This window comes from Pelecanus crispus, chromosome 14 (assembly GCF_030463565.1).
Source record: "Pelecanus crispus isolate bPelCri1 chromosome 14, bPelCri1.pri, whole genome shotgun sequence".
NCBI lineage: Eukaryota > Metazoa > Chordata > Aves > Pelecaniformes > Pelecanidae > Pelecanus > Pelecanus crispus.
The window spans coordinates 3,684,053-3,699,935 of record NC_134656.1 but is presented as its reverse complement, the minus strand read 5'-3'; the positions used below and the strand labels follow the sequence as shown (position 1 = coordinate 3,699,935).

The window sequence follows — 15,883 nt, the reverse complement described above, 5'->3', positions numbered from 1 at the left end:
AATGTAAGCAAGAAATCACCAGCTGAGTCATTAAAAACAGAGATGAATGGGAAGCGATAAATGGATGGCTCAGATGAATAAGAATGATTAGGAAGTGCGTGAAGTTGGTTGGGGTTTTTTCCCTAAAGATCGTATTTTGTCCTTTAAAGTGGCATATGGCTCCTATGAAAGCTAATATTCCCAGTGAATGTGTCACTGCCAGTTTATAAATACTTTGAGAGAGAAAAAGCAGCTCAGTGGACAGCTGAGCAGGAGCAGGGTTCCTGCGCACAGCTCCTGAGTGCAAGTTGTTCGTCCAGGTCCATCAGGAGATGGCCAGGACGTGGCTTTGGGAGCAGAGAAGGCTTCTGTGTGTGCAGAAACATCTGCTGCTTGGAGGAAAGACTGGTTGCTTTCTTGGAAATGTTCACTGCTGAGTAGGACGAAGGGTAACCAAAGTCAAAGGGGAGGATGATGCGGTCACCTGGGTCCAGTGGCCCGGACTCCTGCTACTTCAAGGAGAAGAAACTTGAATGATAAGCTGTAATCACTTTCCTGACTTATGAAATATGGAAATACCAATATATATTCATGATGTATCAAAGGAGATACCCCAGTGCTGGTAAAGAGGCAGTAGGAGCGTTTCCTCCAGGGTGAAGGTGTGCCAGTTTGGGAGCTCTTGGTTGCATCAGCTAACTAACAGAGATGGGCTTTTTTAATCTACTGAAATGAGTGACAGCGAAATCAGTCCCTAGCCAAGCAACCTTCTTCACAAGTGCAGTAAATGTAACGTCAGATTTATGTTTGATATAGGAAACGTGCAGCTGACGTCAGCTGGCTGCCATGCAGGAGGTACTTTTGATTTACACCGGGGTAATATGACCAGTTCTGACCCTTGGAGCCTGATCTGGTACCTAATAATCACTTCTGACTTTAATAATTAGAGTGCTAAAGCATGCTTATTTATTGTTTCCATTATTGCATCCAAAGATGAGAAAATATATTTAGAGCTGTAAGTCATAAGGGCATTGGAGGGAGGAAAAAGTGAAAACACATAGTCGTACATCCAAGGCATTATCTTTTTGTGCCAGCGCATTACAACAGTCTGTCTCTGCAGCAAAATTTCAACACCTGCACTTAGGTTTTGCATTTACATGTTACACATCAAAGTTATCCTGCACTGTACCCAGCCAGCTAAAGTAGAAGTTACCTGGAGGAGTCTAGTGTGGACCTGAAAAGCAGCGCCCTCCTGGCTGCCAAGCACGCCCTGCCCTGCACTGTCATCAAATTCCTACTGAATGCTGGACCCTGAAATATTCTGTGTACTCTGCTCCCCAGACAGCGTAATTAAGATAGAATTATTTGCAAATGAAAGGTGGATCTCATTTGTTTAACTTACCTTGAGGACCAGACCTGCTGTAGCATGACTGACCTGGATGTTGAAAGTTTTCTTGCACTAAGTGGTCTGTCCTCTGTCCTTCTGGGGTGGGAGCAGGACCTTGATGCTGCTCGAAGCATCACGTTCTGCCAAGTCCTCCTGCCCCAGTGCCTGCAAGAACTGCCGGTACAGGGAAGCACGTCGGTGCTCGTGCACGCCATTATCTAGCAAGAAATGTCATGAAGTTTTTGCAGCAACACACAGATGAATATTAATTTATTCACCAAAGGCTGCAGTATTCCCAGGTTACAGCAATCTGAACATGGTTCATTTTACTGGGGAAACAAATGCCTGTTTTTCCCGTTCCCTGCTGATGAGGCTTATTGTGATCTCAAGAGGAACGTTTTTATAGGAACCTCTCAAACAGATATTGACAAAAAATATTGGGAAACAAGATGCTTTGAAGATGCTCTCTAATAAAACAGTTCTTGCCTAGCATATGTTGTATATTTAAGACCAGCATTCAAGGGAGAACCTTATTGTTTTCATATTTATAGTTCAGCCAAGGCTGAAAAAATACTCTTGGTTGCCAGCAGGATCAGGTGCTGCGATGCACAGGAACCGGTTGAAAGGCGGCAGTCTGCATCGGTAATCAGGTTAGAGTCAGCTGCCTCTGCCCTCCAGCTCGCTCTGAAATGGCATGTAGTCTAATTAGTTATAGAAAGGATTTTACTGAGTAGTTGTAAACAGATCTGAGGGCTTGGAATAAAATCAGTCTGACTGTGGAAACTTTTCAGGATAATTATAAACTGTTATTGGCAGAGTGTGAAAGAGAGACCAAAGGACTTTTAACAGTGGGAAACTTGTAGCGGTGCTCACCGTTCTCTGCAGGGGGAAGGAGAGGGGCAGAGGTTGCGGCTGGCGGAGTGAGGGCCTGGTGTCTAACCGGGGTCTCGTCAAGAGGAGGGATAAGAGGCTGTACTAGGAGGTGCACTTTTTTTTTTTTTTAATGCTCTTGAATGTTTTGGGTTTTTTCTGTAATATTAATGGTGCCCCAATACCTGAGGTACCAACACCCACCATGGTGGAGGGCACACATCCAGCTGAACTGCACAGTGAAATGCTAATACTTATTAAAAAAAAAAAAAGGAACAATATTTGAGGGGTTTGAGCATAGCCTTTTATAAAGGCATGTGTAAAAATTCTCTCTTCACAGATCAGAATGGTCTTGGCTCAGACCTTCACCATCTCCCTGCTGGTGTAAGCGTTGAAAATTGCATCTCCCGGACAGGCAGGTCCTCGCCGCCCCACAAAGCCACCCTGGCCACCAGCCCCACCTTGACCTGCTGCTCGGCTCTGCGTTCCCGTTCATGGCAATGCCCCAGAATTCAACTGGAGAGAATGGCTTTTGTTTCACTCAGACGCTTGACTTCTCCCACCCATCTCCTCCTCCCAGCAAGGCCGGCCAGACCTTCAGCCCCCCGAGCGGGCGGGAGCCGTGCGGCACCCTGCTGAGCAACGGCATGGCATCTTCTGGCGTGCCCAGCCCCTCCGACTCGTGCGCCGAACCCCTCTGCTCCACCACCCCGGGAGAGGAGGAGACCCAACTCAATGAAGGGATTAAATACGTGTCGGCCGAAGGGGAGGAACTGGCGTGTGGTTGGGGGGGGTTCACCCCTGGGTGCTTACAGCTCTTTAACACATCCAAGGGCGTCTTGTTCTTCCTCTGCGTGGCCTCCTTCCTGCAAGGCATGACAGTGAACGGCTTCATCAACACAGTCATCACCTCCATCGAGCGGCGCTTCGACCTCCACAGCTACCAGAGCGGGCTGATCGCCAGCTCCTACGACATCGCGGCGTGCGTCTGCTTGACCTTTGTCAGCTATTTTGGGGGGAATGGCCACAAACCACGATGGCTGGGGTGGGGCGTGCTGGTCATGGGCTTGGGCTCCCTGATCTTCGCCTTGCCCCACTTCACCACGGGACGGTATGAGGCGCGTTCGGCAGTGGAGGTGGGCATCTGCGGGGGGAACCAGAGCCTGCCCTGCACCCAGGCTGCCTCCAGCCTCTCCAGCTACAGGTTCGTCTTCATGCTGGGGCAGTTCCTGCATGGGATGGGAGCCACGCCACTCTACACGCTCGGCGTCACCTATTTAGATGAAAACGTCAAGACTAACTACTCCCCTGTGTACATTGGTGAGTCAAGCCAGAGGGGCAGCTGGAACCCAAGAGCTGGGTGATGGGAGGGAGAGCTGGTCCATCTGCCTTGGCACAAAACAGGCCGCCCTGAGCAATTTCACGAGAGGTGCTCCCGGTCTTTTGTTCCTGATAATGGGCGAGGTGGTAATTGGAGGGAAGTGGCAGCTGTTGGGGATGTTTTGATTATTTACAGGCAGGAACTGTAAGTGCAGCTGGGTATTTTCACTCCTGCGACGCATGTCCTGGCAGATCAGGAGGTGCCTTCTGCTCCCGGCACGGGGCCAGCTGGGGAGAGCCCTCCAGCGTGCCCCAGAGCATGTGTGGCATTAGCATCTCTGGCAAACAACCCCATCCGTGCAAGGGGACGTCACCTCTTTAGTGCCACAGCACAGCAGGGACAGTCGCTGGGCTGCTCAGATACTGCTGGTGCAAAGCGCAGCCAAGCTTCACCGAGGGAAGAGGTTCAGCTCGCTCCTCTCCTCCGTTATCGCTGATCACTTAGCAATTGCCAAATACTTGCAGTCCTGTTGGGTAAAATCACTGAAAGGGCTGACCTTTTAGCAAGTTCAAAATTTAGCAGTCTGCCCCTGCTGCTGTATCAGAAGGCTGTGCAGGGAGAGAAGGAGATCGCAAGGAGATCGTCAGTAAGTTGATGATCTTTCCGTGGCAGCAGACCGAAATAAGTGTCAGCGGTGCCGCGTTTAGCACAGACGTTGTGTATTGCCAGCGGGGAGACAACGCCGCTGCTCATCGCGCCGGCAGTCGCCGTGTGGCAGCGGGGTCAGCTACATCCCTGCTAAATAATAAAACAGTACTACCTAAATACGGTTTTCCACTGAACCAATTTTGCCTGCCCCATGCTATAAAAATTCCCAGGCTGGATGCAAAAGTTTCCCTGGGACATAAGTGTGAGATGAAGACTTGTCAAGACTGCCTTTGCCTCTCGGTGGCTTAGGGAGTGGGGTGCGAGGCGGTCGGAGGCTGAGCGTCCCGGATCCAGGAGGGGATGGGGCTGCGGGGGATGCTGCGCTCCGGCAGTGCTCCGCAGCATCCCTGCCTGAAACGCTGCTGTTTGTCTAACACAGCTTGTTTTCCCTTTCAGCTGTTTTCTACACTGCTGCAATCCTTGGGCCTGCAGCGGGTTATCTGGTAGGAGGAATGTTTCTAAATATTTATACTGAAATTGGCAGAGAGTAAGTGGCTAAAAAATAATCTTGTTCCTTTTTCTTTATGCTCTATTTTTCCTTTTGGGGTAAAAAATAATAATAATAATAATCTGGAGAAATGACCTGGTGGCTGGGTGGAAACGTGCCCATGGTGTTCAGCGGTGTTTCTGCAGGGGTGCTGAGGCTGGAAGGGTGGCTCGCATTAATGCTGTCACTGGAAGAAAATTGCTGACAAACCTGTCGGCTTAAATCCTTCCTCACGCTGCGCTGCCTGCGCTAATGAGGCCACAGGCAGCAGGTGAATTTTTTGAATGAGTTCCCTGATGAGGCAATGCTAGCGGCAGTGCTGTTCATCCTTCTGGTAATCCAGCCAGGGTGCTTAGTCCCTCCTTGCTTCCTAGTATTTGTAATTTATTCTTATCTCCTTCCAGGCTCTTTGGCAGACGAATGGGTTAAAAAAGGGGGAGCAGGTTTCTGGGGGACAGAATGGGGTAATTCCACCAGTTTTCTTGCACGGGGTGGCTCTCGGGTGGAACAAGGATCATAACAACCCCCAAAGCACAAATGAAGTGGGGAGAGGTGAATGTGCAAGCCAGAGATTAAAGGACAATTAAATGATGTCGTTTCTGGGGCTGGTTAAGTGTTGTGCTCTCCGGTAAGGCAGGCAGCGCGCTGGTGTGGCAGGAGGGATGGTGGACGTGGCATCCCCAGCAGATCACCGTGGGAGAAGCCAGAGCTTGGTTTCCTTTGCTGACGTCCCCCTTATGCCCCCCAACCCTGCCAGCTCCAGCGAGAGGCATGCCGAGCTCTCCCGCTCCGTTTCAAACCGCCGCCTCTCTCCCTTGTGTCCTTTCGGCTTCGTTTCTTACAGGATCGGCATCACCCCGGAGAACACGCTGTGGGTGGGGGCATGGTGGATCGGCTTCCTCGGGGCCGGAGCAGCCTCCCTCCTCATCTCCATCCCCATCCTGGGGTACCCCCAGCGCCTCCCAGGTACGCGGCTCCGCCGTGGCTCAAGGGAATTGGGTGTGGGACTGCACGGTGCTCACGCTTGCCTTGGGGCTTCCATCCTCATGCACGCGTGTAGCTGGGGACACAGGGGTAGAGGAAGAGCTTCCAGTATTTAAATTGTAATTCCTACATGGATTTCACCCCTGTGGCTTCCCAGCTGCCTGTTTACCTGCTCCTCCCTTGCAGCCGCTGGCAGAGGGAGGTGGTTGTCTTGTGTTTTCCCCCTGCAAATCCTGCTTTGGTAGCATCTGTATCCCATGTCTCATATGCTCCTTGTTCCCATTTGCCTCTCGTTTTCAGGATCCCAGCGGTATATCGTTATGAGGGTGTCGGAGGCTCATCAGCTAAAGGATGGGAGCCACAAAAAAGCGTCGGATCCAGACTTTGGGAAAACAGTTAAAGATCTGCCTCGGTGAGAAAACGACCCCCCACCTGCGGTTCAGGGAGTCCTCCCCAGAAGCGAGAGCAATGGCCCCAAACTGAGCTTGCTTTCTGCGATGCTAGCTAAAAGGTTTTGCCCATCTTCAAACGTAGCGATGGCACTTCCTCACAGAGGAGGTTGCAAAGCGCCTGGTCCCGTCAGCAGCTGGGGGCTCTTGGCAAATGGGCTGAACTGGAAATTGTGCTGGGGGTCGCATGGTGGAGCAGGGGACACGTGGCTGGTCCTGTCTCTGGTTTTCAGAAGCTCACATCCACGTATGAAAATCCACCTGCAGTCATATGCAACGTATTGAGTTTCACCGAGAGTGGCTTCGTGCCAGCCTGTAGGTGACAGGAGGTGCACAGGCATTGCCACCTCATTCCCTCTCCCCAGCGGCATTATTTCTTCCTGTCTGCTCCTGTCTGGCCTCACCTGGCCCAATTGGGTGTTGTCCAACATTGTCTCCTCTCCGCCCCCTCGGGGCTTGTCTTCCTTTCCTCTATTTTTGCTTGTGTTAGATCCCTGTTTTGTCCTTTTAATGAGAAAAGAGAGGAAACAAACCCCCCGACTTTTATAGCTCCATTCCAAATCCAGGGAACAAGACACCTTGCACTGTAGCTTTCCGTTCCGTTAACCCCTGCGTGCTTAATCACAGGGCCGCTGCTTGGCTCCGTAGTGTGGGCGAGCACGCTCGCGCCAAAGGAGGTTTGGTAGGAAACGGTTTAAAGGGATCCTGTGTGGGAACAAGCGAGTGGCCAAAATGAAATGTGGTCTTTTAACCTGGAAACATTTGCTATGGATCTTTGAAATCTTTTTGATTTTTTTTGTATGCGTGTGTTGAGTTGTATTTAAATGGAGGGAAGGGGGAGAGGTGCTGCTTTACTTACAGCTTGGGTGTAGCTGGTGTGCAAGCTCTGGATGTTGCAGGGATATCTGGGTATCAATTCCTTTCGGAGCTTGCAGTCAATAAGGGCAGGATTTTTCTTTTTTGTATTTCTCCCAGGACCATTCTTAGGGAGGAGTTTGCATCCATGCGCGATGGCTGCCCCATGCAAAGGCAAACATTCAGTGTTGCCAAACCCCGTGCCGCTGCCAGCAATTCTGAACTTTAGTTGTGGTGTTTGGGCTGGCAGAGGAGGATTGAAGCAGGTGCTCAGCACGGGAGTTTTCAGCAGCAGTCGCTCTGTGTTGCGTCAATGCAACTACTCGCATTGGTCTGAAATTCTTGGAGACTTCATAGGAAGTTTACCAGGGGCTAAGGCAGTTTTATGAAGAATATTACGCTGAACAGATTTCAATACTGTTATTAAATGGCATTCTTGACTGGGTGCCATTTTCCGAGGCCACATTTTGTTCTCCACACGGAAATTAAATTCAAAACCTGCATTTAAATAATGATAAGGTTATGATTAAACCCAACACAAACAGGGTAGCAGACAGGGATGAAATTCAGTGGTTGATGCTTTTTGTGCTTATCTGGAGCAAAGCTCCCACTGTTTCTCAGGGAAGGCTGTCTGACAGCAGGTGCGGAGGCAGTCATCCTCCAGGACTGTTGTCTTTCACCCCTCGTTCCTGAAGAACAAATACCCGAAGGTGGGAAGGTGGGCAACTCGTATCAAATAATTCAGATCAGTCCAGACCTTAGTGTGGTTTTCGTTTGAAAGCAAAAACCCAACAGACTTTTGTGTTCCCTGCTTTTGATTATTAAAAGGGAAGTGCCTTAAAGGGTTGCTATTCTGGAAACTTGCATTAAAGAGGAGATCACATCTGTGCATGCAACTCTTGGGGACATGTGGACCAGGCTGGAGAATGAGGCCAAGGGACACTGTTGCTTTTGTTTAGTAAGGGATCAGATGCTACACATTTTCTCACAGTATGGACAGTAAGAGTCTCAGAAAGATAAGCAGAAATACTGATGAAATAAAATACTATTCCATGCCATCAGGTCCTTTCTAGAGGAGCTTAATGAACTGCTGTATTCACAGTGCTGCCTAAGAGCAGGAGCTTACAGGAATGCAGCCCATACAGCTTAATCCTCTGCCCTGAAGAGACTTCTGTCTTAATTCTTGGGTTGCAAAAGTCTGATAAAATAGCATTTTCCTTTCTCTGGTTCCATATGATTGCTCTCATGAAATAACCCCTGCTGTCAGTGCAGAGGGATTCAAACGGAAGACAGGTAGAGCTGTGCCAGGAGAGGAGGCTTTGTCCTAGCGAGCTACAGGACAGAGTTTGTGAGGGTCACTCACTGGTCTGTCAAGCCCTGATCTTCAACACGAGAAGCTACGGTCAATATTTCACTCATCCCTCTTGGATTAGGTGGCAGGGTGGGGCTTCAGTTTGTCTCGTGGCTTTACTACAGCTTCCGTATGTTGTAAATGAGGTTGGTTTACATTCCTGCAAGACATACATACTGTCCTCCGTTCCCTTGGTGGTGGTGACAATAGGTGTCATTTTGTGCTGGAAAAGTCCCCATTCACTCTAAGATTGCATAAATATCCATCTATGGTTAATGACTCATTAGCTTGTGGCTGTACTCTGTTACAGTCTGGGGTGTCCTGGGCAGGCAAGTGTTTCTCAGAGGAGCGGGCTCTGATTGTACAGGTGGTCCCAACCTACTCAGCAGGACCATTACATGAGGAAAGAGTACCTATATGTGCCCATATCAGGGAAGACTTGCAGGATCAGGCTTTAATAGATGGTGGGATTCTTCTCTTAGCAGCGCTGAGCCTCCTGAAATTCCTTTGGCTGCAAGAACTGAGGACAGTGAAGACTATTCAAGAGTTAGGTGGTTTCTGGGTGTGTTTAAAGTCCTACTGATAGCAACGAAAAGGTCTGTGTTGACTTTGGTAAGGTTTTATGTGCCGTAGCGCCTCACAACTACATCTTCTGTCTACAAACAGATTGAATTACGTGAGTAAATCCTTACTCTTAGCGCTGAAAGGAGCTCCTCGGCATTTTCCTACCTGCAAGTCTAACCTGTCACTTTTAGCCAACAGGCATGAAGTCACGCTAGTGCCAGGGGACAACTCCTCTTTTTTCTCTTGAACTGTAAAAAGCTGAAGGCTTTGTACATTTTCTGCATCAGCCACAAGGTCCACAAGTGTTTTCTCGCTAAGAGATTAGGCTTTGTGCTTCCAAGTAAAGCACAGTCAAAAAGATCATTCGTGGAAATTAGTAAATTAAACTAATCCTAACAGCTAGACAGTGCTTAGTATAAAGCCCCCTGTAATCAAGGTGTGAAAATGTGTGCTGCTTCTGTGTTCTTTTGGTATAATGAAATTCTCTGCTTTATGTGGGTAAAGTTGCATAAATCTGATGCTGAGCCTGAGCACGTCACTCCCTCGGTTGTACTACAGTAGGTTTTCTCTGATTTCACATTTCCTCCAAAGCAGTAGGTGGTAGGTGACTGTGCCTTTCAATTTAGTGCGAATCCCACGGCATCCCAGTCACTGCCATTGCTGCGGCATGATGGGTTTGTGCCTTTCTCAGAAATGGGGTGATCTGTGGTACTGGTCTGGGCTAGGCTTGGGGAAAGTCATGCGGCAGAATTTCAAGCTCATTACAAAACACCCCCTGCAAAGCAGCGTCAACTCTCTTAGTCCAATATCCGAGATAGTGAGAGATAATTGAGACCATCCCATGTGCCCGAGGGTGTTTCTGTGTCTCGGAGATGGAATTGTTGCCGGATCATCTTTCTGCATATAAATGACACATGGCAATTTTTCAGGCATATCTGTGGCTCCTACTAAATCCCGGTGGGTCGAAAATAAAATGTATTTGCTCAACTTATACATTAAGCTTAAAGTAAAACTGTGCTTAGATTGTGGGAGAAAGATTGCTTTCTGTTTTCCAGTGGGATATAAGGTGTCTTGGAGGTGTTTCCTCCATATAGAAAGGCTTGCCTGGTATTTCCCCTGAGCTGCAAAACATCCATGGTTATCAGAGATTGTTATTCTTATGAGGACATGGGTGCACATGATTAGCATGTGCATATGTGAGGATGTAATACAACTTTGTTCCTTGCTCTTGGTTGAGTTGGAGGTCTCAAGATAACTGCCATCAGGGACTGATAAAACCTTGAAACGACTGAGATTTGGTGAGGAGTAGTGTCCTCTCAGTATTGCCCTATTTAGGAATGGAAAATACTCAGCCTGACCCTAAATGTTGGAAAATTACCACTGAAGTCATCCATATAGAAGTTGTGGGCACCCCGAGTGTGAATTATATCACACACACACACTGCTGGTATCCAGTCCCCGTTTTGAACATGCACATGAAATAAATAGACCTATCTGGTGCCCTCATGAGATCCACAGAGAAGAATCCCAGATTATTCCCTCCTGTTTTAGGTGTTTGGTTGATGCTCCTCAGATTCCCTTGGTGGTTGGCTGTAGCCAATGGAGCTGTAAAAGATGGCCAGGGTAAGCATGTCTGTTAGGCGCCTGAAGATAGTCAGGACAACACCCAGTAGGAACAAGAGCCAGAGCAGGTTGGCACATGAGAGACAAGGCAGAGTTTGAGGGCAAATTTGTTGATCCCCACCTGCAGTGGAGACTATCTCCACAAAGCAGCAACATCTACTCTGTGCAGGTACATAGGGAGAGGTGAGGGTATCCTCAGCATCCTTCCTTGGCTGGTAGGACTTGACAGTCGTAAGTGGAGAAGCTCACTGCTCTTTCAAACTCCAACTAGCTCCCTGGGGTTTTTTTGGTTTTTTTTTTCCTTTTGAAGAGATACTCTGTGATGGGATGCTGCCTTGTCTTATGTGTGGTCCTTCTGACTTGAAGATAGGGGACAGACCTGAAATGCAAATGTGCTACAGTGATTCAATTCCAGTATATTTGTCCTTCCCAGATCAGTACTGCTGCTTCTGAAGAACCCCACCTTCATCTTCCTCTGCTTAGCGGGAGCGACTGAAGCCACCCTCATTGCTGGAATGTCCACGTTTGGACCCAAGTTCCTGGAGTCTCAGTTTAGTTTAAGTGCCTCTGAAGCTGCTACCTTTTTTGGTAAGGAAACCAGGTTTTTGCAATGTTTTCCTATTTTGCCTACAAATACAAGAGCACTGTAGCTCATTTAGAATGGAGACAAACACACTTTGGAGTTCATTTACAGAGCGGTTATTGTCTTCAGCTATTAGATAGGGTTGTTTCCCGTCAGCACATCTGTACCAAGTGTGGTTTTAGAGCTGTGTCTACTGGCATCAGGAAGAAATGTGTCACTTCTGTAGCCATCTGTTACCCTCTAGAGGAAGGCAAAATAATTGGAGTCTGTTTCTTCTAGTGCATTACCAGGAAACATTAACTAAATGTTTCCTTTAACAAGGGATGCCTGAGCTGAGGGACATATTTTGTCAGCATCCCAAAACTGGGAAGGTCCTCACTTAGCTGCTGTATTGTAGACCGGGGAAGTGGTGTCCAACAAGCATCAATACTCATGATGCTCTCCTCAAGAGTCTGTTTTAAGATCTCTGGATAGGAAAAGCTGCCTTACCAGGCTCACGCCGTGTTATCTGAGCTGTTACGGAGGACCACCTACTGTAGGAAAGTCCACTGAACTCCCACCAAGAAGCCACACAGCAACTAAGGGGTTATTCTCATGCAAACACTCTGCAGTTAATGTATTCAGACACGAAAACTCGTTGCTGACATTTCTAAACTTGCTCGTGGGGTTTTTTCCCTTTTTTTCAGGTTACCTGGTCGTGCCAGCTGGAGGGGTAGGCACATTCCTGGGAGGTTTCCTTGTGAATAAATTTAAACTCCGCTGTTCAGGAATCATCAAATTGTGTTTACTTTGCACAGTGTCGAGTCTGCTGGCTATATTCGTTTTTTTTATTCACTGCCCTAACATGCCGATGGCAGGAGTAACCCAGATGTACGAGGGAAGGTAATAACAATCATCCTGTCTGTCTTGTGCTGCATGGCCGTGGTCAGAGTAGAATGATAACCCCAAATACATGGTGCTGGTGGTAGCCATCTGTGAATATGTTGGTGATGGAAGATGGTGTCCAGTCAGTCTTACAGGCAGATACTGAGACCCGGAATATAGATGTCCTAATTTTTGTGTCTAGTTGGGAGTTTTATGGAAGAGGCTCCCTCTTTAGCAAGGGAGGGATTTCAGCAGCACCAGAGTGTGAGCTACTCCACTCTTCAGTTTACTTCACAAGGTCCCCATCTCTATCCAGTGGGATAAACTGGACTAAAAGTGGGAATCTCCTCTTCAAGTGGAGGTGTCTCCCTATGAGCTGGTCACTTAAACTCCCTTGGTAGCTGTGGGAGAGACAGCTCCAGGACACGATTCCTGTTCATGGTTAAAATTGGGTGGGATGAAACCCTTCCTAAGCCTGACTTTATGCTACTTGGGGATCCACTGCATCTCCTACCGCCCCCTCCTCTCCTCTTGCTCTGACCGTTTCCTCCTGGAAAGTGCTGTTCAGTGTCCCCCCCAACTGACTGCTCCTCTGTTTCCCTCAGTGCTTTGCCTGGTGGCCGCCTAAACCTGACAGCAGCCTGCAATGCTGAGTGTGGCTGTCTGCAGGAGACCTACAGCCCTGTCTGTGGGAGCGATGACATTATGTATTACTCTCCCTGCCACGCCGGGTGCAAAAAAGTGGCTAAAAACCTCAGGAATGGCAAGAAGGTATGTCTGAAAGCACTGTGTATTAACAAGGTGGTGGCCCATCTTCTTTGGAGTGATTTAGCTGGCTCTGCACAAGTGTCCACAGGCTTGAGTTTTGCTGCAAATGAGCATAAAAGCCCTGTGCAGGATGGATGCTCTCAGGCACCACCTGGGATGAAGACAGAAGGTACCCTGAGGTCACCCTGCTTTCCTTCTCTCAATGTGTCCAACTGGTTTTGCCTCATTCCGGGTCAAACTGTGCTGAAATCTGTGGTAAATCACCCAGGCAGGCAGGGAGCATGGTAGTCACCTAATTCCTGTCCCAATGCTTATTTTGGGTCTTCAATGAACATGGTGCACCTTCTCATCCTTCCAGCATGTTGCTCCTGGAGACAGGCAAAGGCTTAAGAAGGGTAGTGATGACATTCAGCATTCAAGGACTGCCTGGCAAAGTTAATTTCTCTTATTTAATAACCTGTTTTGAAACAGAGGTGTGTCAAGAATGCAGCTTGATTTCTGCTTTGCTCTGCTCCGGGAGCAAAACCAGCTGGTTTCTGCCCTCCCTGAGTTTCTTTCTTTTGAAAGCTTTGACTAATCAACGTGCTCTCCTTGGCAAAGCGCCCACCAGCCTTTCTTTCCCAGGTCTATCGTGAGTGTAGCTGCATCGAGAAAACCCTCCTGCCCGGCCCTGGCAGCGCAGAGGCAGGGAAATGCACCTCCTCTTGTGTGAGAAAGTCCCTGCTCCTGTGCTTCATGTTCGTGGTGATCCTCTTCACCTTCCTGAGCAGCGTTCCTGCCCTGACCGCCACTCTGCGGTAAGCACAGGATCGCCTTGTCCTCCACCAGCGCTGCAAGAATCCGCCTCTCCGCTTTATCCTGCTGGTTCAAGCCGCGGGGAAGGTGTGATGGGAACCACCTTGTTACTGGCAGCCCGGAGACATCGGGATTAATTCCCTTCCCTGTCTAGCTGGGAAAGAAAACTTTAGCATTGGCAACTCTATCCTCTGACATGGGGCATGCATGTGTGTGTCCCAGTTTGCTGCAGTGGTGGGGGGACGTTGCACTGGGGTGAACCTTGATCTCCAGAGCGGATGGAGGTCCCAAACGTGCCGGACCCAAGTGCGTGGCATTGTGGGGCGGGGAGGTGCCATGCAGCCTGGCAGCATTTTTAAACAATCTTTTGTTTAAAACACTCTTTTGTTCCCCAGGTGTGTCTCCGACAGGCAAAGGTCATTCGCACTCGGGATCCAGTGGATTGTAGTACGAACGCTAGGTATGGAACAGAGTGAATTTGGGCGTCGATATGGTCCATTGGCTTTGTGGAGCGTGTGCCAAGCTCTTGCCTAAGAATAAAACGCGTTGGGTTGGAAAAGTAGGGGGTAGGACACAGGCTGTTGAAAGGAGGATGTTTTCTCTTGTTTGCTGTCATTCAGAAGAATCTAATTCCTTCGCATATGGCTTGCAAACTGAATGAAGGATTCTATAACACATCACAGGTGAAGTCAAAGAGCCATGTCTGGGCAACGTGTCCTTATTTTAAGAAAAAAGGAGCAGAGGCATTGAAGCTCCTGTGTTTGTCTCTTGGCTCTTGTGCAACATATACGTCAGGATGGTCAAAAGACCCACTGGACTCTCAGATCTTGAAATTCAGTGTATCTTGGGTACCTTGTGGCTCTGGGCACAGCTGTAGATGTTGCAGGATGAGTTTGCTTAATCACAGTAGCAGCAGATTCCGATGCTTTTCTGCAAGCACCTCGCGTCTTGCAAGGCTGGTGCGTAGGTGCTGCCTAAACTGAAGGTCCACTCTCTCTTCTCACAGGAAGCATCCCTGGCCCCATCGCCTTTGGGTCCATGATTGATAAATCCTGCCTGCTCTGGCAGGACCAGTGTGGCGAGCAAGGTTCTTGCTACGTTTACCAGAACTCAGCCATGAGCCGATACACCCTCATCACTGGACTGGTCTACAAGGTGATACTGCCTGTTAACTTCACTCTCTGATAAAGCAAGTAGCTCTTTAGGAGACAGCATTTTGCTCTGGGAGAGAATTTTGTAAAATTGGGTTGTCCTGATATGCTCCCCGCTCCCCCCCCCCCCCCCCCCAAATTAGATCTTCGCACAAGAAATGTTCTCAGGGAAGGCAAAAGCTCCATTTGCTTCTCACCAGGTGATGGTGCTCCAGGCACCGTCATTCTCTTAAATTCCCATTACTTTCTAGGCTTACAGCTTCTGTTGCACCATATGAAATATCTCTCCTTCTTCCAACAGTTACTGATGTGATTTTTTGCTAGAAGTGGAGTAAAATATATAACTACAGTGTGTTGGTGAGGGTGAGGGATGGCATTGTGGCCAGGCTGTAAACTATTTCCTGGTCACTGCTAGAAAATGAGAGGTTAGCTGTGTGTTTCTTATTTATTAGCTGAAAACCATCATTTTAACTGCTCCCAAACAAGCACTTGCCTTAGATGGTGGTGTTTAGCAGTTGCTGTGATAAAGAGGCTTTCAAAAGCTTTCCAGCAAATGGCTCAGGCGGTGTTGGTCCATACAGCACTGTGCTCCAGGTGTCCGGTGTGGGGCTGAACAGCTTTCCAAATTCTCACTATCCCATTGCTGTGGCGCTGGCTAAATCCAGATTTTTACCCCCTCTGGCTCTGTGCAGTGGTCTGCTGCCCAGGCTGGCCTTCAGCATCATCTCCTGCCCGAGGCTTGGTCAGCACATCTCATCCCAGATGAGGGCTAGGCGCCTGGTTTTGGGGGGAGCAGAGAGTAATGGGATGTCTTTGTGGCTGCAGGTGCTTGGGACGACCTTCTTTATAGTCGCCTATTTACTCTACAAACCCCCACCACCAGAGTTGGCTCCGGGCAACTCGGATGCATCTGAAAATGGCAACTGTAACCTCCAGGAACACAAACCTTCCCTGACGGCTCAAGAGGATATATAGCGCTGTGCGCGAGGAAGTGACTTTCTCAGTCTCAGAAATACGATGAAAAGACATTATGCGATCCCTAGGGGGTTTTAAGTTACTATTAACATTATCACTTTTTTAGTTCAAGAGAAATAATTTAATTAACCACTGGTGTGCTTGCTATTTTCTTAACAGCAGAAGCACATTT

The 15,883-nt window shown here is 48.6% G+C and overlaps 1 protein-coding gene across 1 annotated transcript; it reads left to right on the top strand.

The window, feature by feature from the left end:
* Positions 1 to 2,727: 2,727 nt before the first annotated feature.
* On the top strand, positions 2,728 to 15,711 carry SLCO4A1 (solute carrier organic anion transporter family member 4A1). The gene is made up of 11 exons (XM_009484664.2): positions 2,728 to 3,553; positions 4,659 to 4,749; positions 5,594 to 5,715; positions 6,034 to 6,145; positions 11,009 to 11,163; positions 11,845 to 12,040; positions 12,628 to 12,793; positions 13,415 to 13,587; positions 13,981 to 14,045; positions 14,592 to 14,740; positions 15,562 to 15,711. The coding sequence occupies exons 1-11, from the start codon at positions 2,728 to 2,730 to the stop codon at positions 15,709 to 15,711; spliced, it is 2,205 nt and encodes a 734-aa protein (XP_009482939.1).
* Positions 15,712 to 15,883: the final 172 nt, after the last annotated feature.